Consider the following 24458-nt stretch of genomic DNA (forward strand, 5'->3'; position numbering starts at 1 on the left):
TGGGAATGCAGTTGTAACTGGAACACACATGGAGACCATAAGGAGTTATCTGATTGGTTCTTCAAAATTTTATTAACAAAACCAGGGGAGAAGGGAAGCAAGGGTGAGTAGACTCCACAGTCCCACCCAGGCACAGAAAATGGAGAGAGGGAAATTCTGAAACCCTTTAGGCAGTCAAAGGTGGATAGGCACAGGGAGAAAACTCAGGGACAATGGAAGAAACAAATAATGGAGAAATGGACAAAAGGGGATTCCGGGCCACTCCCCCAAATGGAATGCAGGGTGAGGGCTCTGAATCCGTAGGCTCAGCGGTCGGCACTGGAGCGCAGGTCGGTAGTGAGTGGGTCATGCTGGATGGTTTGGTGCAGCATCAGGGCCAGTAATCCTGCCCGGTTTGTCATGGCTGTGCGTACATTGCGCTCTTGTTCAAACAGCTCGTCCAACTTGTACCACTGCCAAGTGGGTGGAAGGTGCCATGAGAAGGGGAATCCCAAAGCCCCGCTTGACCCTAGCCACATCCATCATTGAAACCTACCACCCGTACACGCTCCAAGTCCACTTCAGCACGTCGCAGCTTCTCCCAGCAGTAATGGCGATTGCACTGGCGCTTCGGCAAGCGGCAGAAATCACCTGTGAGCTCAAAGACATCACGTACAAGGGGGCAACCGCATACCTCATCAGCTGGCACCTGCAGGAACACCAGAGTACAGATAAATAAGGATGGTGAGGAAGAAGGGAGAGTGAAAAGAGGAAAGGGCAGCGATAAGACAAGGAAAGAGAAGGGAATGGAAGTTGTCATAGAAAGGAAGAAGGGCAGCTGATGAAGGAAAATATGGAAGTGAGACATTGAGGTAGAAAGGGGCAGAATAGAGGAAACTGAGGAAAAATCTTACTTTGGGATCCCGAGAGTGCTCAGGACATAGCACCTGGAGCCGCTTACAGTATGTTTTGCTCTGAGGATTATAGACATCACAGAAGAGTCTTGTGGCCCTGGTGGTTTATAGTAGAGAGAAGGTAATGGAGAGAGAGAAGAAAAGAGGCCCACCTATCCTTGCCCCTGCCCATTTCCTGCCCTGGCTCCACATGTTCTATTTCTGAGCCCACCCTTAATCCAGCCCCAACTCTTCATGGCACCTCACTCACCCTTCAATGCGTGTGGGGTACATGGACCCAAAGGACGTCTGGCTCTCATACTGAAAGGATGAGCACAAATGGAAGGAACTGTGGGTGTGCGCTGCATCCCCTCCCAAGTCACCATCCAAACAACAAATCCATCCCCCATGGGCCCACTCATGTTCCCAAACCATCCATCCCCTCAGGTTGACACCCCAACCTTAGCATAGCAGCGCTCCATGTGGCGCAAGGCAACACGTGGGTTGATGGGGTGCCCACAGGAGACACAGAAGATCTGTAGGTCTGTGTCATCACTGTCGTTCTCATTGCTCTGCGGGATGTGAAAGGAATGATGAGACCAGGTGGGATTAGGTACTAAGCCATGTCCTAATGTATACTCCCTGCATCCTTACCTCTTCATCCTCGCGCACAGCCTGCTGCTTGGCACGAAGAATGATGGCCTCGAGCTCATGGAATCTGCGTTCCATTTCCTGAAGACGGGTGCGGGCACTCTGCTGCTCCCGGCGAATACGTTCAAGCAGCTTTTTGCCATGTTCTTCAGCAATGCAGGGGCTCTGCTGCCACTGCTGAATGCGCTGGGGAAGGATCTCATAGATGCGGCTGCAGGAGGGCAGTGGGTGGGGTATAGGCAAGGAAGATGGCAAACAGGTGGTCAAAGGATAGCAAATGGAAGGGTGATGAAATGGTGAAAGGGGAAGTAAACAGGTGAATGGCTAATGCTACATGGATGGGCAGAAAGATAGGTTAATGGATGGGCAAATGGGTATATGGATAGGTGTGAGACTGACTGACCAAATGGTAAAAAGGTACTGGTAGATACACTGAAAATTCTAGTGATGCTCTATTATGTACTTCTTACCTCCCTCCTCCCACCCCTCCATGCCAGGAAAGACTCACTTGGCAGCCAGTTTCATGCCACAGTCATCTGAGCAATACTTGGAGCCAGGCTGGGCAGCACGCACACAGCCAGGCCCCAGGCACTGCGGTAGTGATGCAGGGTCCTTAGCATCAGCTCTCTCTGGGTGTTTCCATTTGTCCTTGTGTTTCTGCTTTTGCCGATGTCTCTTGTATCTCTCCTCCTTCTGTGGTTAAGACAGGTCAGGGGGGAATCTAAGTCAGCTTCAGGTCCTGTCTCCCCCTCCATTCTAGTCTTTTCTGGCTCTTCTCCCACTTATCCCCTTATCTAATATTTCTGCCTCCCCCCCCCACCCTCTACCTTCCCACAACCATTTTACCCTCTCCATCACCTTCTTCTCAGACTTCTTCTCCCGACGCTTCACATGCTTCACTTTCACTGCTCTTTTCCGTAGGGCAGGGTCGAGGAATGGGGACTCTTCTGTGTCACTCATCCAGGGCTGCAAGCAGGGCATGCACTGACCCTCTTGCCTCATTCCTGACAGCCCTATCACCTGCTTATTTCCCAATAACCTTATATGCCCTCCACCTCCACTCTCCCCTTGGGAATCTCTCTGTTTCTAGAACTGCCATCCTCCCACCAAGGGAGGCTCCTGCTGCTCACTAGGCCATGGTCATCAAAGGCCCCTGCACAGAAGTCCTGGTACAGGTCAGGGTCCAGTGGTAGGTCTTCATCAGAAAGTGGCTCAGGTGTGGCTGTAGCCTCAGGTGGCTCCTTAACTGCTGATGATGCCACTGCCCCCTCATCTTCACGGATGCGCCCCAGCTTCTGTGATGGCTGTGGCTGCTGTTGAGTGGGTGGCGGCCGGCGGGGCCTTGGCAGGGACTCTGAAGGCGTCACCGGCGAGAGCTGCAGGGCAGAATCTCAGGACTGGCCCTGACCGCCCTGCCCGCATGCCCTGCCCCGCCCTGGGGGGCTGGACTCACCGAGGAAGGGAAGTACTTGTAGGATTCCTGTGCCGGCAGGAGGAAGGCCCAGGTCAGCCCCAGGTAGACAGAGGGTGGCCCTGCCCTAACCCTCCCCCCTAGCCTTGCTTTGCCTCCCCAGACATATCTGCCACCATTTCTCTCACCACCAGAACAGGCTTAGCCCTGCCTATTGTACTCTGACATGCCTGACCACCTGCCAACACTTGGCCCCCCCCTACCCACCAAGATTTGGTGGGGTTCACTTGCCAGCCCAGCATACCTGTTCATGCAGCATTCATGTGGACATGCTAGGCCCTTTCCCACATGTCTGGATACAATCGGGCTCCATCCCATCTGGTCCCCCATTCCTAGCCTCAAACAGCCCTGCCTGTACCTCCCAGCCATGCACCCCGACTTGACCCTGTCCAGCTCTGTCCATGCTCACCCGGGCCCGCAGCTGGCACTGGCGCAGCCGGCACTTCTGCCGGATTTTGTTGGGCCCCCCAAACTTTTTCATGTCTCGGCAGAAGTCACAGTGGCCACAGTCCTCAGTGCGCCGGCATGCTTCACACTCCCCGCACATTCGAGCTGACCTTTTGATCTGCTGCTGCTGCTGGTGATGCTAGGAGACAGTGCCCAGAATAGAAATCAGGAACCTAGAAACAGCTATGATGGAACCACTGTACCCATCCTAACCACTGCAGCCACTCACCTGGCTGGGTGTGGCCACCAAGGGCTGTGGAGAAGATTTATGGGGCGAAGCAGAGCCCCGAGCAAGCATGGCCCCAACCCCTGTCCCGGACCCTGCCCGGCGCTGCAGGTCTGGATCTGGGACAGGTCTCTTGCGCCCTCCACCCTCATCCCGGGGCTCACTGCCGTCCCGTTCATTGCCTTCCCGCTCTCGAGACTTTTTGTGCCGATAGCGAATCTCCAGCTTAGGGTCCTTCTCTGTGGGACAGAAGGTTGGGCCAAGATGGATTAACAAGGAGTTAATCCTCTTTCTAGAACCATCCAATGTACCTGCTCTGCCCTCCTACTTGAGGGCAGAGCTGCCCCTTCCTGTGGAATCCTCTATTACTGCTCTCAATGAGGCCTGCATTCCAGCTCAGCACAGACCAAGAGTCACTATGCCTACAGCCATATACCACGACTGCCCATGAGCCTCCAGTCATGGTTCTTCCTCCTCCCTCAATGCCCAGCCTGCATTCCCTGTCCATCCCGCCCTCCTCACCTCGGCATTCCCGACAGTACCACTCCCGGATGGCCTTGGCCATCTTCTCAGTGATCCGGATGCAGTCCCCATGGAACCACTCATTGCAGTTGTCACACCCGCTACAAAGATGGGCAGAGGTGTGAGGGGCATGCGCTGACAGCCGCCCCTACTTCGCCAGGGCTCTGCCCCACCCACCTCTCCCTAGCTCACATCATGAAGCAGTTGATGTCCGGTTTGCGGCAGATACAGTAGATGGGCGCATTTTCCCCATTCTCCGACTTGCTGTCTTCTCCTGCGTCTGGAGGCTCTGGGTCTGAACCATCTCCCTCCTGTGGGGCACCCCCATTGTGGCAACTCCCAGCCGCGGGCCAGTGGCTCATCCCCCATTACAGCTCCATCCCGGCTCACCTCAGATCCCCACTCTGCCTAGGCTTCCTCCTGAGAGCTCTCCGCGGGGTTCCACAGACCCCCATCACTCAACCCGACACCCCGCTGCTCTGCTGATACGTCTCGTCACTCAGCCCCAGACCTCCCCTCAGTCACCCACTGACAGACGCACATCATCTTATCCGCCTTTCCCTAACAGCTCCTCACAAACACCCTCTCACTCGCCAACAAACTGCCCCCACCAGGGGTCTTCGCGGAACTCCATTCCGAGCTCTCCACAGACTCCGCAATAGCTCAGCGGCAGGCTTGGCGTCGCGGTCCCCAGCCCCGCTCACAGTTTCCACGTACTCCTGACAGACCGTCCGACCGGCTCACCACAAGCTCCTACCCCTCTGCCCAAGGAGCCCCGCCTCACGGTTTCCCACGGAACTGCCATCTGGAGTCCCCACTAAACTTCCACTACGGACCCCCGTGATGCCTCATCACAGAACTCCCAGGTGATTCACCCCGCACCCCACCATTCTTCCCACAGACCCCCACCTTTCGGCCCACAGTCTCGCGGTTACTGCTCACCACAGAACCCCCATGCGTCTACCAGGGGCCACCAGTTCCAGCACCACCGACCTGGGCCGCCGAACCCCTCCCTCGACCCAGTACTCACCATGTTTCCGCTGCCGGCGCAGCCCCTCGTGACTCCAGCTAGCGACCAGCGAACCTGTACAAAACCGGCGGCGGCGTCCGCGGCGGTTGCAAAGGCGCCCACCGCTACTTCCGCTACGGTCGCGCCTCCCGGGCACCGTACTCTTATTGCGCACGACCAGTGCGACGGCTCAGTAGCAAACGAGTAAGTCGCCCTCCCAGAGCTCCTGAAACTCCCTCAAGCGCCGCCATCTTGGCTGTCGAGTCCGTCAGGCAGCCGAGTCCGTACGTTCGCGGGAAACATGGCCGCGCCTATGTGAGGCTTTCCGGAGGGCGTCGCCACCTTCTCCGTCGAGTCCGTACGGCGGACTCTTGGAATTACTCGACGTTATAGGCAATATGGCCACATCTACTTTGTGATTTCCATTCAGACGCCGACTTCTTGGAATCTGACTCCGTAAGGGGCCCGACTCCGTACGTTCCCAGACGATATATGCCGGCGTCCTGGTCGCAGTTTCGCGGAGGGGGATGCCATCGTGGCTGTCAATTCCGAACATCGACCGACTCTCCTGCCCGTCTGTTTACAGATACACACAGCTGCCTCCTGCGAACTACTGCTTGGATCAAGTCCCGTTCAGTTCCCCTTCCACGTATGACAGTGGGGCGCCGGCAGACTCTGTGCCTTGCCTGGGCGAAGCAAACCGGGATCCCCAGGTGTCTCCGACTTCACCTGCCTTCACCCGCTCTCACTCTTGGCTGTTAACCAGGTTTGTCTGGCACGGCTCCACATTTATTTATAAATAATTCTTAAACTAATTTCAAATTTCGTTTTAGTTGTATGAGCGGCACAATAGCCTACCAGTATAGCACACCTTACGCAGCCATTTCTTGGTTTTGAACATTTAGAACTGAAGACATAACTAAAAGGGGCCTCTGAAGACTGCTGTCAGCCCTGGAGAACATGGGCTGACAGCAGTCGGGTCCTCCGGGATTCCAGCCTCAAGATCTAGTTAATTTAAACTTTTAACCGTTTCAACTTAGGCGCTGACACCATTGGAGTAATAAATTACGTGGAAATGAACTTTCATGCGTATCACCGCTTCTTTCAATGAAAGTTTAATATAAATTAACAACAAGTTGCTGCAACTTTTTTTAAAAAAATAAATAAACCGGGCTGGGGTTGTGGCTCGGCGGTAGAGCGCTAGCCTAGCAGGGCGGGGCCTGGGTTCCATCCTCAGCACCACATAAAAATAAAGGCATTGTGTTGTGTCCATCTACACCTAAAAAATAAATATTAAAAAAAATCTATAAAACCAGATCTCTCGTCGCCATTCATGAGTCCCTTATTCTGGGCAACTAGAATCCTTGTCTCCTGGGTAGCCATCCTCATTCTCAAATAAACCCCTCTTCTTACACACTCTTGTGAAATTCTGTTTTAGGTGACAAAACATTTCCAAATATTATTGTAAATAAAATTGCAATGAAGATTTGTGTGTGCGCACGTGGGCACACGCACTGTGTGAGCACTATCTGGGAGTGAGACAACACACGCACACACTCTGGGATTGAACCCAGGAGCTTTAGAGCTACATCCCCAGCCCTTTTTATTTTTATTTTGACACAGGATCTTGCTAAGTTACCCAGGCAGCCCTCCAACTTACGATCCTCTTGCCCCAGACTCCTGAGTTTCTGGGATAACAGGCCTCTGCCACTGTGTGCTGTGCCAGGAACGTTCTTCAGCACTTATGATCATGTCTATTCTGATTATTTCCTTAAAGATTATGAAAATAAATGGAAAAATTATCATGAAAGTAAAACCAAGGGAAAATCTGAATAAACTCTCTAGCTTTGTTTATAGTTACTTGCTAAACAACAATTATCAATTACTTGATAAACACCAATTTTAGAAGTGACTTAAACAATATGTTCTCATTAACATTTCTATAGATAAACCCTCTGATATTTTGGTCAGGTAGTAATGGTTGTTTAAGTTGTTTTCAGAAACTTGGAGGCCACTGTTTTCTAAAACTGGTTGAACCACTGACCCTTTACTTGGGCCTGCACAAGTGTCCACTGGGTAACATTTTGCAGAATGACATATGCATGTCCCAAACTGCTGCCTGGAATGTGAACTTTGGTTACCTCTGATATTGTACATGGACGCACTGTATGATGAAATTAGAACTGATATTACAGCACTAGTATTCACAAAAAGAAAGAGCTCAATTATAGGTTGGCCGACCAGGAAACACAAGGCACACACTCAAATCTACACCCCCATCAGCCAGTGAAGAGGATTTTTAAGGGTTTGGGGAATTAAGGGGGCCACTAATGCCTTGGGTCTAGATTGAGCACAGTGTCTTTTTCTTGGGTTTTACTAGTTTAGTTCTAGTTTGTGATTTTTATGGTCAGAGCCACTTGCTATTGATTTTGGTTCATGTAGCTCCCAGTTTTGAATCTAAGTTTCCATTGGTTTGGGCTCTTAGTCCTGTCTAGCTCAGGAGACATCCTTAAGTCAGACTTGAAGATGACTCTTAGGATACCATGTTCTGGAAAACCACAACAGTTAGGAATCAGGAAGTTACCATTGAAGTATGGAGCAGGAAGTCGTGGCCTATCAACCAAGGGCTGTGATAAAGGCCGGGAAATGCTCAAAAATTAGACTGAGATCTTCATAAACAAATTCTTATTGTTTCTCAAATGCACTGGCAGACAGGTTATTCAACAATGTTTTTGGTGGCCTGATAAATCTGTTTATGGTTATTATGCCTGGTTGGAAAATTCTGGTATTAAACACCTGGCAGATGACAGTAACAGTCTACTGAATTATTGTCATGGTTGCATGTGGGTTATCATGCATAGAAGCCTAGTGGATAGAAACATCTGATGTCTGGGAATGACCAATGGACATTTTCTCTGGTCAATTGCCTAGGGACAGTGTGAATTTCTATCCTGCTCTGCCATGGCCCACACAGCACCTGAGATGGGTGTGATCTGCCAAGATGGCAATCAATCTGCTGACTGCAAGACAGCAGGAAGCAAAACTCTGCCCTTGAAACCTTATCCCTGCTTTTGAGGTACCCCCTTAAGTAAACCACTGGAGCCATCTTTTCTTTGTCTAGTTCCAGTACGCACGTGGAGTAGATTTATCAGGGGCTCTGATTTATGTAAATATATTTCTGATTATTTGTATTTTGTTCATCACTAATTAATTTAGACTTTTAAGTTTCCAGGTGGCTTACACCCTCCTTGACAGGAAGAAGATATCCCCCACCCTCCTACCCCCACCCCCTGTGAGCTGGCCTTTGCTCCTTTCACGATGACACCCTAAACATGAAGCTGGCCCAGGAGGAGATTCAAAGTAAGTAGATTCTCCGGTAAATGGGGCCTGATCACCCCCAGACACAGAAGATAGAAATTAAGGTAAGCTATACCCACCTCAAAGTAATAGATGATGCACCGCAATCTAGAAAGAGAATAGAGAGGTGGGAAAGTTCATTTTGATACTCTGATATAAAACCGGAGCAAAACTCTTCCAGAAAAAAAGGGCTATCCACTTAAAATCCTTATTAAAATAGAATTTAGGAGGAAAGAACCCATTTTCTACTGTTTCAGTAGTGCTTGAACAATTTAAACTGAGCAGACAAATTCTCCTCTGCAGTCCCTCCCACTGCATCCTTACAGAACTCTACATAGAGCAATTTAACTTAAAGGCATAACCCAGCTGAATTCTAATCATTTTAGAATTAATTCTACTCTAATCATTTATATCTGAGGCTGGCTTTGAACTTGCAATCTTCCTACCTCAGCCTCCTGAGCCACTGGGATTACAAATGTGGGCCACTGCGTCAGGAAGCTGTTAGGTTTTTAAGATCATAAAAATGTGATTTTGACCAAATAACATATAAATCAAATAGAGATAAATGTGTGTGGACCAAATCTGCAGGGAAGCCCATTGAATACTAAAATGTGGTATTTGGGAACTTCCAGTGGCAGTCTTGATGGTAAGATCACCCACACCTATGAGTCCTATTCAGCTCTGCCAGATCCCACACAGCACTGGACAAGAGGTGAATGCTGCAGCCACAGAGCCTCTCAGAGATGGGTATAGCCTTCCAAGATGCCAGTCAACCTGTTAACTACAAGACATTATGAAGCAAGACTTTACCCCTGAAACCTTATCCCTGCCTTTGATATACCTCCTTAAATAAGCCACTGGAGCCATTTTCTAATTGTTCAGCTCCATCTCCTATGTGGGCTGGATATATAAGGCGCTCTGCTTTTGAAACCTATTCTTTGACTCTGCCTCTTATTTCTTCATTAACTATTGCAGATTGTATTTTCTGAGGTGGCTTATCCCCTCCTGCACAGGAAAAATTACCCTGGTGAGGCACTGGTTGCCTTGTGATAGATAAATGTTTGTAAATGTACACAGTAACAAAAATAATTATTTTTACACTGTTTAAAGGTTTCCTCTAATCTGTTCAGTAACTAAACTTATAAGACAGATATCCATAATCTAATGGATATTAATTAAATATCTAGATCATTTCCAAATAAGATGAAATATTAGTGTATTAGTTAATAAACATATGTTCAAGCATTTTTACTTTTGGCTTCATAAAGTTTGTAGGGAGGGGCTGGGGATGTGGCTCAAGCAGTAGCGCACTCCCCTGGCATGCGTGCGGCCCGGGTTCGATCCTCAGCACTACATACAAAACAAAGATGTTGTGTCCGCCAAAAACTAAAAAAAAATAAATAAATAATAAAATTCTCTCTCTCTCTCTCTCTCTCTTAAAAAGAAGAGTGCACATTAAAAAAATAATAATAAAGTTTGTAGGGAAAATATGAGTCTGTTAATAGTTATGTATCTCTCCACGAGGAACACATTTCTAGAAACTAAGAAATGGTATTAAATCTGTAGAGTGGTGTTTCACAATTGTTAACCGTCATAATTCTAACATAAGGTAACTGAAACTAGAAATTAGAAGGGAAATGACTCTGAATGCAAGGAAAGTAAGGCATCTTTCAGGAAGAAGTTTATGAAATATGAGGATATGTTTTTGTTGAGGGAAAAAGAATGTGATTTTAACCTAAAAATTGGTTGTTCCAATGTTAGTGAGAACAAAAATGTCCAAAGACTATAAAGATTATGATTTTTCTAAAAATTGAGTAATGACATAAAATAGTACAGAGACATAATCCCCTGTGCTCAAATGTAGACTTGGAGTATTGATTAGTTCTTTTTAAAAAATATTTTAGTTGTAGATGGACCCAATAGCTTTATTTATTTTTTAATGTTGTGCTGAGAAGTGAACCCAGTACCTCACATATTTAGGCAAGTACTCTACCATTGGGCTACAACCTCAGCCCTTGATTTGTTCCTTTTTTTTTTTTTTTTTGGTACCAGGGATTGAACTACTCAGGGGCACTCAACCACTAAGCTACAACCCCAGCCCTATTTTGTATTTTTATTTAGAGACAGGTTCTCACTGAGTTGCTTAGCACCTCACTGTTGCTGAGGCTGGCTTTGAATTCACGATCCTTCTGCCTCAGCATCCCGAGCTACTGGGATCATAGGCATGCACCACCCCACCTGGCTCTGAATTGCAATTCCTAAGACCTCAAATATCTTCTCTTAGTTTGACAATTTCTGGGATTGAAGTGATTGACAAGATAAAACTCTAGAAGTAGGATTATTTTATAGTTGAGAAGAGATTTCTTAAGACAGTTCATAAAAATATATTTCTAACAGTATTATATGAAGGTATTCAGGTCAGTTTCCTGACTAGTTTCTTAGATTAGTGCAAACTCTTGAAATCATGCACCCCTTCTAGTAAAAGAGTGATGGCATCCATAGCCACTTATAAATAGTATACACTTATTACCGTACTAATATAGTGCAAAAATCAGAAACCACATAAAAAAGAAATATTTAACGGGATGATATTATGGTTTAGATCTTAAATATACCTCAAAAGTCCCACATGCTAAAGGCTTGATTGCCTCTTGGGAAGTGGTAGACCTTTAGGAGATGGGGCCTAGGAAGGGAGTAATTTATTAGGGGTGTGAACTTGAAAGGGACATTGGGACCCCAGCCCCTTCCTCCTTCTCTCTCTCTCTCTCTCTCTCTCTCTCTCTCTCTCTCTCTTCCTCTCATTCTCTTCTTCCCAGCCTCCATGAAATGAGAAAATTTTCTCTACCACATGCTCCCCATGTAGATGAGCTAAAAATAATATAAGCCAGATGTAGTGGCTGAAATTATTATTATTATTATTATTATTATTATTAATCCTGTATTATTATTACAGGATTATACCTGTAATCCCAGAATTTGGGAAGCTGAGGCAGGAGGATCACAAATTCAAGGCTAATCTGGGCAATTTAATGAAATCCTGTCTGAAAATATAAAATAATGGCAGTAGCAGAGCTGTCCAGTACTGCCAAAACACACAAATTAAAAAAAAAAAACAAAAAAAAAAAACTATCTCTAACATTTCCTTAAAATCCAGGTACCATCTTAGCTAGTACTCTTAGGGAGCTCCTGATTTCCACTAACGGTGCTCACTTTCATCTGTGTGCAGACATCAGGAGGAAAACAAAGAATAGTAAATGTTTTATCAAAAAATAGACACTTGTGACTGTAAATCTAGCTTAAGATAACACTACTAATCATAATTTTAAAGCCTTATATTTGCCTAGTTCTTTATAGTTTGCAAGATACTTTCAAACATAGCACTTTATTTGATTCTAAGTAGCTTATAAGGTAAATGGAGCAGCAGAATTGCTATTCTTACTTTACAGTGAAAGCAGGTGAGGCTCAAGCAGCCCAAATCCCTTGCCAGAGCATGCAGTAAGTAATAATGAACCAAATTTTAATAGTTAAGCCTTCATACTGTGAGTATTGGGCTGTGGACTGCAATCCAGAGAATCCCAAATGGGAGATACTTGGTAAAAAGGCTAATGGAGCAGTCATGGAATGGAATAGGTTCTGAAAGCTGAGGATCACAGTAAACCTGAGTAAGGAAATGGATTTGAAGTCCAGGTAGTCAGAGATCAGGATCAGAATCTTAAGCAGGGAAACAAGTAACACAAAATTAGAAACTATGTACAAAGCCTCAGAAGAAGTAGGGACCATAGCAACAGGAAAGGTAAGCCCAACTCTACCAAAAACTCCTCAGGAGGGAGATAGAAAACTTCCAGGTACTTATCGCAAACAACAAGGCTTAGATAAATACCTAAAATTCAATTACAGAATGAAGTTTAATGCTTCAATTCTAATTGTCCAGCAAGTACGACAAAATCAGAACTAGAGTCATTCACTGATGCATGTATTAACAAAACTTACCCCATCCTGCTAAAAGTACAACTGATGAACTGATTAAGAGTGAATTTGGACTGGGGTTGTAGCTCAGTGGTAGAGTGCTTGCCTAGCATGAGGGAGGCACTGGGTTTGATATTCAGTACCACATAAAAATAAATAAAATATTGTATCCATCTAAACTAAAAACAAATTTAAAGAGTGAATCTACTGCATATTAATGTTTCCAAAACCCTTTTAGTCTAATTACTTGGATTCTGTATATATTTTTGTTAGATTTCAATTTTTTTATTATTAGTTGTTCAAAACATTACAAAGCTCTTGACATATCATATTTCATACATTTGATTCAAGCGGATTATGAACTCCCATTTTTACCCCTAGATTTCAATTTTTGCTTGTTGATAAAACCCTGTGTTTCATATCTTCTAACGTTTAATTTTGTTTTTCCAATGATATTGGGGCTGGAATTAGGGACTGTCACATGCTAGGCAAGTGCTCTACTACAGAGTTACTTCCCCAATCCCTAGTTCTTTTTCTTTTTTCTTTTGAAATAGGGTCTCACTGAGTTGCCCAGGCTGGCCTCAAACTTGTGATTCTCCTGCCTCAGACTTCCAAGTAATTAGGACTACAGGCCTGTGCCACCAGGCAACATTTAATATTTTGATTTTTAAATCTCTTTCCTTCTTTAAATTCCTTTCATGTGAAGTACTAATTTTAGTATATTGACAGTTCATGGAGCACGAGAAAAAACAAAGAAATTAAACTGTTGCCTGGTTTTCAGGAGAGTCAAAATGGTTTTTTTCATCCCTTAGGAAGAAATGAGAGCAGGGAATTCACATTCTCTTTTGGTAGTTTTTTAGTTCCGGGATACATCCAGAGGGGAGCAGCCTGGAATCCCGACAGCAAGAGACAGAGAATCTTTGATTCTTGACAACAGATTGTTGACTGAGGCTAGTGACAGGTGGGGTTGAGAAGAGGGCAGAGCCTTGAAGTGAAGGTGGAGCTTGAAGAGGGGACTGGGCCTGTGGTAGTGAAGGAAAGGCCCCAGTTGCCGGGTCAGATTTGACTTTGAGCTGTGAACTACCTACCTGAGCTGGCTGGTGCCCGAGTGACATAAATTCTATGGCCCTGCTACCTTCCCTTTTTATAGGACAGCCCCCACGAGGCCCTCAGTCCCTGGCTCTGAAGACACGGGGATATTTGGGGATGCCTCTGTGTTCTCTTTCCTCCCATCCCAGCCTGGTTTTAGAAGGGCCTTTCAAACTTGATATGAAGAACAAGAGACAGAAAAGATGAAAAGCCACCAGTAGGGACTCCAAAATGGTATTTAGAGAGACTGGATTAAAGAAATCATAAAATCGTGAAATAGAACACAGTGCTAACTCCAAAGGACAGTTCCAGGGATACTCCTGATTTGAGGAGATTTCTATTTATTAACTATGACCCGCATGCATATTCATCACAAAATCTGCAGCCTGTCTGCTGAAAAAGAAGAAAGCCCCCACCCCCCATGAAGTCGCTACTTCCAGAGTAAACAAAGAGACAAATTACTGGATAAAATCGGGGAGAGGGGATGGATCTGGAGTTAACAGGTCAATGTCTTTAGAAGAGGAGCCCCTCCTCTTTTGAGATGTAACAGGAGAAAGGAAATGGAATGGAGATCTCCAGACCACAAAAGGTATTTCAGAGACCTAATTTACATACTAAAGCTAGACACTGGAGGTAGTGTAGGGGAACGGGCAATTCTTAAACTCATTTAATCTTGTGTCAAATACCCTTAGGCCAGAGCATGCGCCTCTCTGAGAGGGAGCTCGGACAAGGGTCTAGTTTGCCGGGCGGGGGTCTGGGGCAGAGGGAAGCCAGAGAACTCTCAGGGTCTGGCACACTGTCCGACTCCCACGCTGACCGTGGTTACCACCTTGGGAGTGGGGCTTGTCACTTTCCACCGCATGTCGTCCAACGGCCGTTTGTAGCTTTCGGAGTTGTGATTGTAACTAAGAAAGGAAAAGCGGATGCAAGAGACCGGAAGCGGGCTCTGTCACCATGGGAACCGAAGACGCTAGTTTCGCAACTTCCTTCCGGGGCTGAGTTGCTGAGTGTACCTAGTCTCACCGCTAGTCAAGCCCTCTCACCTAGGCTTAAATCAGGAAAAGTGGAGACTTCAGGAAATAAATGGTGGTGACTGCTACACCCTTTCTCACGACAAACTGACCACGCTCTTGGAGAGAGTATGTGAAATAAAACAATTCCAGTAATTTAAAACGTACTACCAATGACAGAGGATTGCAAATGTCAAAAAAAGAAAAAAAAAAAAAAACTGACACAGTCTTGAAAGGATCGTGGGAGATTGTCCTCCAAGGGAATTATTGAACTAAATTCTGATATCTGATTGAAATTGTTCACAACATAAAAGGGATCTGTAGGCTGAAGGATATTAAAAGTGTCAAATAGCATGTGCTATTGGCAGTGTGGGAAAGGCGGGCCACGAATATGACACGGCTACTTTGGGGGATAAACGGCATGGCGAGAGCACTCCGGGCTGGGGATGGGAAGGTAGGCCGGGGCCTGGACAACGGTGCTTTTCCTAGGCATTCTTAAAAAAGTGACAAGGAGTCTGCTTTTGTCAGTGACATTGGGTCCTACCACAATCACCACACTCCCCCATGTCCTCCATTCCACATCTAGGCCATTTCTTATCTGGTTCCCCTGGGCTCTCTCTCGTGTGTGTCCCCTCCTTTCTCCTGGAAATTGAAATTCAGGGGTGCTTTATCACTGAGCCATATTCCCCAGTCCTTTATTTATTTATTTATTTATTTATTTATTTATTTTTAAATTTTGATTCAGAGTCTACTAAATTGCTGAGGTTGGCTTCGAACTTTCGATCCTCTTGCTTCAGCTGGGATTAAGGGTGTGAGACAGCTCACCAGGTTTTAACCCTACTTCCCTAAGCAGTAAATCCAAACATGGTAGTTCATAAGAGGGTGTTGTCTATTCCAAATCTCTCATGAACATCTGTGAGGCAGGCCAGGTGGAAGAGAAGGATGAGCTAAATAAAGCCAGGACAGTACAACAGATGGCAGCCCAGGTAGTCCAGTCAGACCATTCTGGGGAATACATAAATTGGCAATGGAATGTGCAGGTATAATGGATTCACTACACATAGTGAACCCCAGTCCTACCTCAGGACTGCAGGTGTATTTCTCCAGCTGCAGATGGTGTTGCTAGCAGAACTTTTTCGTTGTTAGCCTTATTCTGAGTTGCCTAGACTAAAGAAAGGTCACACCCTTCCTGGACAGCTCACATCCAGGGATTCATTAATGATACAGGGAATTAAGCTTTCCTTTCCTGATTGTCCTAATTCCAGACAATTCTGACAGGTTATCCCAGCAGCAGGGGTTCCCTGTGTACTGGCTGGGGATTTCAAGGCAGTTCCAAGCTCTATGCACCCAATTTTGCTTTCTTCCACTGCTATGATTTCATGAACAAAAATAATTTTTTTTCATCATGAAATGGCTATTTGTATTTTTACTCATCTTTTCTTTCCACAGGAACAGCGATCCATTTGTGGTTGGTTTTAAGTCCCATTTTTTTTTTTTTTTTTACTGTCTCTGGTTTCTAATGAAAAACCTGTTTTTCAATCATTCCTCCCAATGTGCACTGTTTTCCTCTAGCTGCTTTCAATATTATTTTAGTTTAATTACAATGTTTTGGGCCATTATTTTCTTTGGGTTTATCTTTGAAACTTATTTGGGGTTTATTACCTTCTAGAATATATAAGCTTATATTTTTTCACTAAGTTTGAGAAGTTCTAGTCATTTTGCTTCAAATATTTTTATCTGCACCAATCTCATTCTCTTCTGAGATCTCAATGACATGAGAGTTGAACTTCTTATATAGCCACCAAAGATTTCCAAGTCCCTTTTCATTGCTTTTCGATCTTTATCCCTCCCCTTTGCAGACTGTATGGTTTCTGTTTATCTATTTTTAAGTCCCTTAACTCCCTCCCCTGTCATCTCCTTTTTGCTACTGAATTAAACCAGTGGCTCAGTTTGCCTTCATTCAATTTTCATATTTTTCAATTCTGACATTTCCATATGAGTTTTTCCCATGGTTTCAATTTCTTTGTGGAGAGTTTCTATTTTTTCATTCATTTTATTTTATTTTATTTCTCCTCCAGTACTGGGGATTAAACCAGGTATGCTCTACCATGGAACTACACCCTAAGCCCCTTAATTTCTTATTTTGAGACAGGGTCTTACTAAGTTCCTAAGTCTGGCCTTGAATTTGCAATTGATCCTCCTGCCTCAGACTCCTGAGTAACTAGGATTACAGAGAGCCCAACTTTCCATTCATTTTAAGAGTATTCACCTTTATGTTATAGAAAATGGTTGTATGAAAGCTTTAAGATCTTGTATGATAATTCAGGATTTAAATTTTTATGGCCAGTTAGGGGTTGGGGTTGTGGCTCAGTGGTAGAGTGCTTGCCTAGCATGCATGAGGCACTGGGTTCGATCCTCAGCACCACATAAACGTAAAATAAAGATATTGTGTCCACCTAAAACTTAAAAATAAATTAAAAAAAAAATTTTATGGCCAATGTAAAGAAAAATTAGTGAAAAAACTTTGCAGAAAAGTCACATTTTTGTGGCTATCTCTAGTAAAGGTTTTTGTTTGTTTGTTTTTGGTACTGGGGATTGAACTCAGGGGCACTTGACCACTGAGCCACATCTCAGCCCTATTTTGTATTTTATTTAGAGACAAGGTCTCACTGAGTTGCTTAGTGCCTTGCTTTTGCTGTGGCTGGTTTTGAACTCGTAATCTTCCTGTCTCAGCCTCCTGATCTGCTGGGATTACAGGCATGCACCACCACACCCGGCTTGTAGTAGAGTTTAATGACGATAATAATAATCACATAAGAAGCACACAATTCTGCAATACTTCATGTTTTATAAGTACTTACACATAAACGTAATAATAATAATCATTGTTATAATTTTGGTACTGCAGATTGAACACAGGGGTACTTACCACAGAACTGCATCCCCAGTCCTTTTTTAATTTTTAATTTTTTAATTGCTGAGGGTTTTGCTAAATTGCTGAGACTGGCCTTGAAATAGTAATCCTCCTACCTCAGCTTCCTCAGTCACTGGGATTACAGGCATTTGCCATCAGATGTGCAGTTTACACATAAACATTCTTATTGGATCTATTAGGTAGACAGAAGAAAGGTAATATTCATTTGCAGTTAAAGCAGTTGAGATTCAAGGAGCCTAAGTGGTTTGCCAAGCTACAAAGTCAGAAGTAATATTGGATATTAGTAAAAAAAAAAAAAAAACTTCCTACTATGAATACTGATCCTTGAGCTAAAATTAGGGCATAGGCCCAGGGAACTTCAAGATGGGAGAAATTCAATGAAAAGCTGATGGAGAAGCCATAGCACTGAGCTGGGCATGGTGAAGAAAAGGGTTCCAAAGGCTAAGGGTCTCAGTGGATCTGGGTCAAGACACATTAAATACACAATTAATCAAGTTCTAAAGTTTAGTATTGCAGGCTGGGAATAAGGAAAACAGAGCTAGGGACTCTCAGAATGGCACCTCAGGACAAGTGGGAACCACAGCAGCAAGAGAGAACACAAATCTACCAAAGATTTCTAGACAAAGACTCTCAAGATACTCCATGCCAACAGTAAGACCAAAGCTAATATCTAAAATTCATTTACTAAATCATACTTTGGTTCTTCCATTCTACCTTGGAGTTGAACACAGAATGCTAGAGAACAGACAAAGTTCACATTTGTGTATGTTCAGTGATTCACTAGGGACATAAAAGACTCACCAAATAGTCATATCATGGCAAAGAGTTGTTAAAATGAAAATATATAAGGCAAAACCAGAAATGGTAAAAGAAGCATGGGTCAGTCTGCAAGATACCAGACATATATTTCCAAAAGTCCTCTCTCAGTGGAGTTGTGCAGGTCAGACTTTATCCTCCAGCACCTATGTAACAACTAGTGTGAAGTGTTTCTCGACCTCATTAGAAACTCATTCTCCAAGGCTTTTATGTACCAAAATTCTAGAAAACCATACATAAGGCAGATGGTGAGCATAAACCATATTGTTTGCCTAGCAAACCACCCTTAATTCTTCAGAGGAAATTTTATGTCAGTGTAGGGACCTGTTTACCACCCAAGTTCCTAGATATGGGCCAAAAGTCAACTTTGCAGGCAGGCCTTTCTAAAGATAGCAGTCTCCTAACTTTCTCCCCTGACTTTCTCCTCCTTTTGGGCTTGTTTCCTCTAAGCTCCAAGTAGGAAGTAGGCCTGCTCCTTGGGTTTGCTGGTAGGTTTTCCTCCTACAGTTGATCCACATACAAGCCCTGCAACCAGTCTAGCCCCTTCCAGCCCCTAGTAGATCAGGGTTGTTGAGTCCTACAGTCTGCAGAAGCCTTCAGTCTACTGTGTTCTAGCTCCAGATATATTATATATATTTGTTGTTTTGTTTTGTTTTTGTTTGTTTATGTGGTGCTGAGGATCGAACCCAGAGCCTCACACATGCAAGGCAGGCACTCTACCACTGAGCCACAACCCCAGCCTTAGCCCCAGGTTTTTAAGGTCCTTGGAGCTAGAGAAGAGGGAGCAGTTCTGTATGTCGGTTGAGGTTTGCTATGTGTAGAATGGAGCATCACAAAACCATTCTCCTACTATTTTGCATCCTTCACCCACTTCCCCTTAATCATCCTGTATCTCTTTTTTTTTTTTTCTAAAAACTAATAATACAGACAGCCCAGCACCTACTCTGTAACATGTAATGATTTCATGCACAGGAAATGATAAGCTCATTGCAGGTAGGAATCCTGTATCTTCTGAAGGGTAAGCCTTAACAGGGGCTCAGTGTAATTAGAGTAGGGTCTCCCCACACGTCTATGCACCTAGCAGGGGCTCAGTACCTCTTGACCAGGTATAGCTGGAGGGTTTTCTAGTCTGCTGGAAGTGGTTTATAGAACAAGGGAATTCATTACTTGAGCCAATTTTCTGTTGCCTGTGTCTGGGGATTCTGTGCAGGGCCTGTCAACCTTCTGTAGGAGGAAGTATACTGCAGGGTTTCTGTTCTCACTACTAAAAGGCTCAGAGGTCACTCCAGTTGAACTGGGATAACTGGACTGCGGAAAAAAAAAAAAAACAAGAGACACAAATACCTTTTTCTTTGGGGTCACTGTGATGGCTCCTCTGACCTTAAGGATCCGCAGGAAGAGAGAGAGCAAGAACAGAGAGCACGTGCTAACCCCTTTTATTGAGGAGAAGCTATTCAAATGAGGCAAGGGGTCAGGTTTCAGGGGGCTGAGTCTATCTTCATGATGTCCACTGTCAGCAGGTTGACTGACACCTGGGTAGGCCACACCCAAAGGCACAGTAAGAGAAGGAGACACACACAAGGCACTTCCATGGAAGACTCTATCCTAAATAGGGCAAGGGGTTATATTACAAAGGAACAGGTGAGCATAGCTTCACCTATGGGGCTGTAGCAAGACACACCCATGCAGGAGACACCAACCCTCGAACCCAAGAAGGGTGGGGAAAGCTCTGCCACATTTCTGTGACTGAGTGCCTCAGCACCCAGCCGGGGAGTGTGACTCAGTCACGTGCAAGGTTGGTCTGCCACAGTATACATGGTCCTCCTTCAGCCATCCCAGTCCTCGTAGGTGCCTGACATTTATAGCTGAAATTGTTAAGGACTTCTAGCAAGTTGAGAAAAGCCAGGAGGTGCAGGTAGAAACAGAGATTATACCCCTGGGAATGACTGTCTCAGGACCCAGACCTCCTGCCACCCTTTGGTAGCACCTATTTCTCAATTCAAGGTGATGCTTTGTCAGGGATGTCTTCAAGACACCCAAGCAAGGATCCTTTAAATATAGATCAAAAATAGTCCTAAATTAAGATCTTAACAGCAATGCTAGGAGGTATCTTTCCAAGCTAAGTACAACCCACCAGGTCAGGATACTCTCTTAAGTGTAGTTGCCAGTATGAACACAGCAGGAGGAACAGGGGGAGGGTCCGGGACACCCACCACCTGCCTGTACTTACCAAATGACCTGTAGACAGGGCTCTGTCACCAGTTGCGTAGGCATTGTCTGTAAATTTCTGTGTCCCCTATGAAATGGGATTGTTTCAAAGGAAATAACCTGCGAGGTCGGAGGGACCCACCTCTGGGATATGACTCTGTTGCCCTGGTGTGTTCCACAAGATGTAAAGCAAAGGTGTTCTGGGTGCTTAAATTCTGGGAGTGTGCCCATTTGCCATAGGAAAAGGACACAGGAACTGGTGACTTTTCCTAGCCGGGAAGACCTGGGCGGCTGAAGTCTTCTTCGGTTCTGGCTCCTCCCCTGGGCTTCAGCGGAGAGGCGGGGTAAAGCCTCCTTAACCCCAACGAGAAAAATCCAGGTTCCATTGGCCATCTCACCGGCTGTTTTCACCCTGCGGTAACAATACAGCCAGCTTTAGGTAGGTCGCATCTACTTTAAAAGTACACAGGGCGCGTTGGTGCATGCGGGAGGTTGAGGCAGGAGGATGGCAAGTTCAAAGCCAGCCTTGGCAATTTAGTGAGGCCCTAAGCAACTGGTGAGACCCTGTCTCTAAATAAAGTTCAAAAAAAGGCTGGGGGTGTGGCTAAGTGGTTAGCTGCTCCCGGGTTCAATCCCCGGTACAAAAAAATAAAGGTACACAGTCCGGGTTTTCATAGCACAAGGGGAAGAATTTTGTTACTGTGCTCTTTAGGCAGGAGGAGGGATGACCACTGTGGTCCCCAGGTCCTGCAGCAGCCGCACCACTCGATCCCTCCAGGACCCCTCAGAATCCCCCTGAAACCTAACCCAGGTCGAGGGTGCCAAGAAGGCAGGTCCCGCGAAGGCTGGTCCGCTTGGAGCGCAACCAACCCTACCCTGCCTCTGGACAGCGAGCGCCGCCTTGAAGTCGTGCATCCCCAGCGGCCAGCGCGCTGCGAAGTTCGAGGGGCCTGGGCTCCGCGACAGGAAACCCGTCTGTCCCCAAGCCAGCACTGTCCCGGGAAGTGCCCCCAGACGCTGCCCACATCCGGGTGGCTCTCCGCAGAGTCCTGGGGCTCTTCACCTCCGGGGGAAGTGGCAGAAGGAGTCTGATGATTTTAAAGCAAAGAGAGGGGAGGGAGGAGGTAGAGGCGAGGGAAAGTGTTTTGTTCATGAGACTTTAATCCAATTTGACAACAATGGATTTAAGCATAAATAGGTTCAATGCAAGTTATTTTCATTAACAAGGAAGTAGAAACAACCCAGTGGCATTCCCGAAGGAAATACCACCACCGTGGTTGTATTTATGTTTCTATTATTAACAACATTACAGTGCCAATTGAGAGGATGTTTACATAATTTGACAGAAGTTCATATTATTCAAGTAGCTTGATAGTAGCTAATTAAAAATGAGGATTTGGGGGCAAAATGAAATCCATTTGTGGAGAGATTTCAAATTTTTACAGTCAATTAAAACAATCTTGGAGATACATTTTGAATTTAATTTTATAGAAGAATAAATTGCATAGCTCATTCAATAAAAAGATAGTTATGAATACACCAGTCATACAGAATTTCTTTATCCTGCAGTTATCTAACATACAGGTTCAGTATGCATAGTTGAACCTTACATGGGAATACTCATTATACAGAGTTGGCTATTCCAAGAATACATAACATGGTTTCAGACTTTTTGCTGGTACTAACTGGAATTTCCTTAAGGAAAACACAAGGAAAGCAAGGAACACATTTCCCCTTAAGAGGTTATCATGTCTTCTTGAAAATTCCCCCAGCTACTTACCTGTGGCACACTCCATACACCTATTCTCACTGGGTTCTTGCAAACTTTGCCCTTCTGGCTCAGATGCAGTAATGACTCCCTGGCTACAAACCCTAGAGAACTTATCTTACTTATTGCTTTCCCCCACATTTTCTACATATATTTGGTAGGGATCCTGAATGAGACAAAATACCCTTTTTACTTTGGATGAATTAATCCTTGCTTTCAAAGTACTATAACAAAATCGCTAATAAAAATGAGAAATTTCCTCCTACAAAACACCTACATTGATTAATGTTCTATAACTTTTGTTAGAAACCAAAGCTCTCTCTCTCTCTCTCTCTCTCTCTCTCTCTCTCTCTGTCTGTCTGTCTCTCTCTCTCTCTCTCTCTCTCTCTCTCATTTCCAGTCACCTCTGAGCCTCTTGCTCAGTCCATATTACAGACTGTCAGAATTTAAGAGGTCATTTGGTTTATTGTCAATGTTTAGGTTAGAAATTTTATCTTCCCATAAGTGGAAGAATTCCAATAAAATACTTAAAGTTTCATGGTGTCTGTATGTATCCCAAGCTCAAATGGTTCAGAAAAAAAAATTAAATTAAATTACCAAAAATCAAAACAAGTTAAAGCCATATCTAGGTGGAGATAAATGAGGACAATAGTATTCATTAATAAATCTAGGTGACTATTATATGTCGTATCATTTCTTCCATTTTTCCATTTCGTTTGTAGGAAAAATATTCATCCCATATTGCAGGTAAGGAAACCAAGTCTCACATAACTTCTTTTGAAGATTTTCCAGTAAAATGTTAAGGGAAAATATTGCTGTGAAGAAATTTTTGGCTTGCCTGGTGTTAGCCCTGCAAGGGCTACAGCAGCTATGAGCTTTCATGATGCTAATACACATTGCTGAAACCCAAAATGATGCAAGTGAGCTGTACTCATGGCCTTCAGATGTTGCTATTCTAGTAGACAGAAAGAGGTGACCTAATCCATGTGTCAGTGCAAAGAGGACAGCTTGGGTTATGGCTGTATAAACCAAGGAGAGGTCTGCCGTGCCACCAGCGCGCGCTTCATAAAAGAAGGTTGGAAGCATAGAAATTTACTAGTGAGTTTTAAAATTAAAGAGACAGACTCTCATTACCTTTAATTCCCAGCTCCGGAGATGGCTTCTTCTAGCTCCTGCCTCCAGCCACCTAATGTGGTGGCAAGGTTTATAGAAAAGGCTAGCAAGTTTAATTTTTTGAGTTCTTTGTATACTCTGGATATTAGGGCTGTATCTGAAGTGTGAGGAGTAAAAATTTGTTCCCAGGATATAGGCTCCCTATTTACCTCTCTTATTGTTTCTCTTGCTGAGAAAAAAACTTTTTAGTTTGAGTAAGTCCCATTTGTTGATTCTTGTTTTTAACTCTTGTGCTATGGGTGTCCTATTAAGGAATTTGGAGCCCGACCCCACAGTATGTAGATTGGAGCCAACTTTTTCTTCTATCAGACGGTGTGTCTCTGTTTTGATATCAAGCTCCTTGATCCATTTTGAGTTAACTTTTGTGCATGGCGAGAGAAAGGGATTCAGATTCATTTTGTTGCATTTGGATTTCCAGTTCTCCCAGCACCATTTGTTGAAGATGCTATCCTTTCTCCATTGCATGCTTTTGGCACCTTTGTCTAATATAAGGTAGTTGTAATTTTGTGGATTGGTCTCTGTGTCCTCTGTTCTGTACCATTGGACTACCTGCCTGTTTTGGTACCAGTACCATGCTGTTTTTGTTACTATTGCTCTGTAGTATAGTTTAAAATCTGGTATCAATATACCACCAGTTTCACTCTTCCTGTTTAGAATTGCTTTTGCTATTCTGGGTCTTTTATTTTTCCAGATGAATTTCATGATTGCTTTTTCTATTTCTGCGAGGAATGCCATTGGGATTTTGATTGGCATTGCCTTAAACCTATAGAGTACTTTTAGGTATAAAACTCTGAAACTCCCTGAACTCGGGGTTCAGGGGATTGATTGATTACAGCAAAGGCTGTACCTTCTGAACCTGGCTGCAGCCAAATAAAACTGTTTCCTGCTATCTTCGGTGCCTTGCCTCATTTGTCCCTACAACACTGCTAATTTTGTCA

At 44.8% G+C, this 24458-nt stretch overlaps 1 protein-coding gene and 1 long non-coding RNA gene across 3 annotated transcripts; one reads left to right on the forward strand and one right to left on the reverse strand.

The window, feature by feature from the left end:
• Positions 1–53: 53 nt before the first annotated feature.
• Positions 54–5424, reverse strand: Cxxc1 (CXXC finger protein 1). 2 transcript variants are annotated; one of them, XM_046428393.2, is made up of 15 exons: positions 5220–5424; positions 4382–4500; positions 4190–4290; positions 3671–3906; positions 3404–3580; positions 2977–3003; positions 2654–2899; positions 2370–2489; positions 2032–2216; positions 1527–1734; positions 1334–1444; positions 1144–1193; positions 894–990; positions 536–688; positions 54–452 (listed from the first exon to the last, which is right to left on the reverse strand). In XM_046428393.2, exons 1-15 carry the CDS (start codon positions 5220–5222, stop codon positions 306–308), a joined length of 1980 nt encoding a protein of 659 aa, XP_046284349.1. In that variant the 5' UTR covers positions 5223–5424; the 3' UTR covers positions 54–305. The 2 variants fall into 2 exon arrangements, with proteins under 2 accessions (XP_046284349.1, XP_046284351.1); XM_046428395.2 differs by having other exon boundaries at positions 2382–2489; positions 5220–5416.
• Positions 5425–5433: 9 nt separating this feature from the next.
• Positions 5434–9664, forward strand: LOC124081961 (uncharacterized). The gene is made up of 3 exons (XR_006848191.2): positions 5434–5964; positions 8431–8558; positions 9188–9664. It is a non-coding gene; the product is annotated as an uncharacterized LOC124081961 (long non-coding RNA).
• The last annotated feature ends 14794 nt before the right edge of the window (positions 9665–24458 follow it).

Source organism: Marmota monax, unplaced genomic scaffold (assembly GCF_021218885.2).
Source record: "Marmota monax isolate L192 unplaced genomic scaffold, Marmota_monax_Labrador192_F-V1.1 WCK01_AAM20220418_F8-fsc00031, whole genome shotgun sequence".
NCBI lineage: Eukaryota > Metazoa > Chordata > Mammalia > Rodentia > Sciuridae > Marmota > Marmota monax.

What these genes read in the sequence shown, in the direction of transcription:
- Cxxc1 (XM_046428393.2), bottom strand. An exon ending in AGAAGAAGGTGATGGAGAGG is followed by an intron (nt 2,217 to 2,369) that starts GTAAAATGGTTG and finishes TCTTAACCACAG; the next exon opens with AAGGAGGAGAGATACAAGAG. An exon ending in AGCACTCTCGGGATCCCAAA is followed by an intron (nt 689 to 893) that starts GTAAGATTTTTC and finishes GTGTTCCTGCAG; the next exon opens with GTGCCAGCTGATGAGGTATG.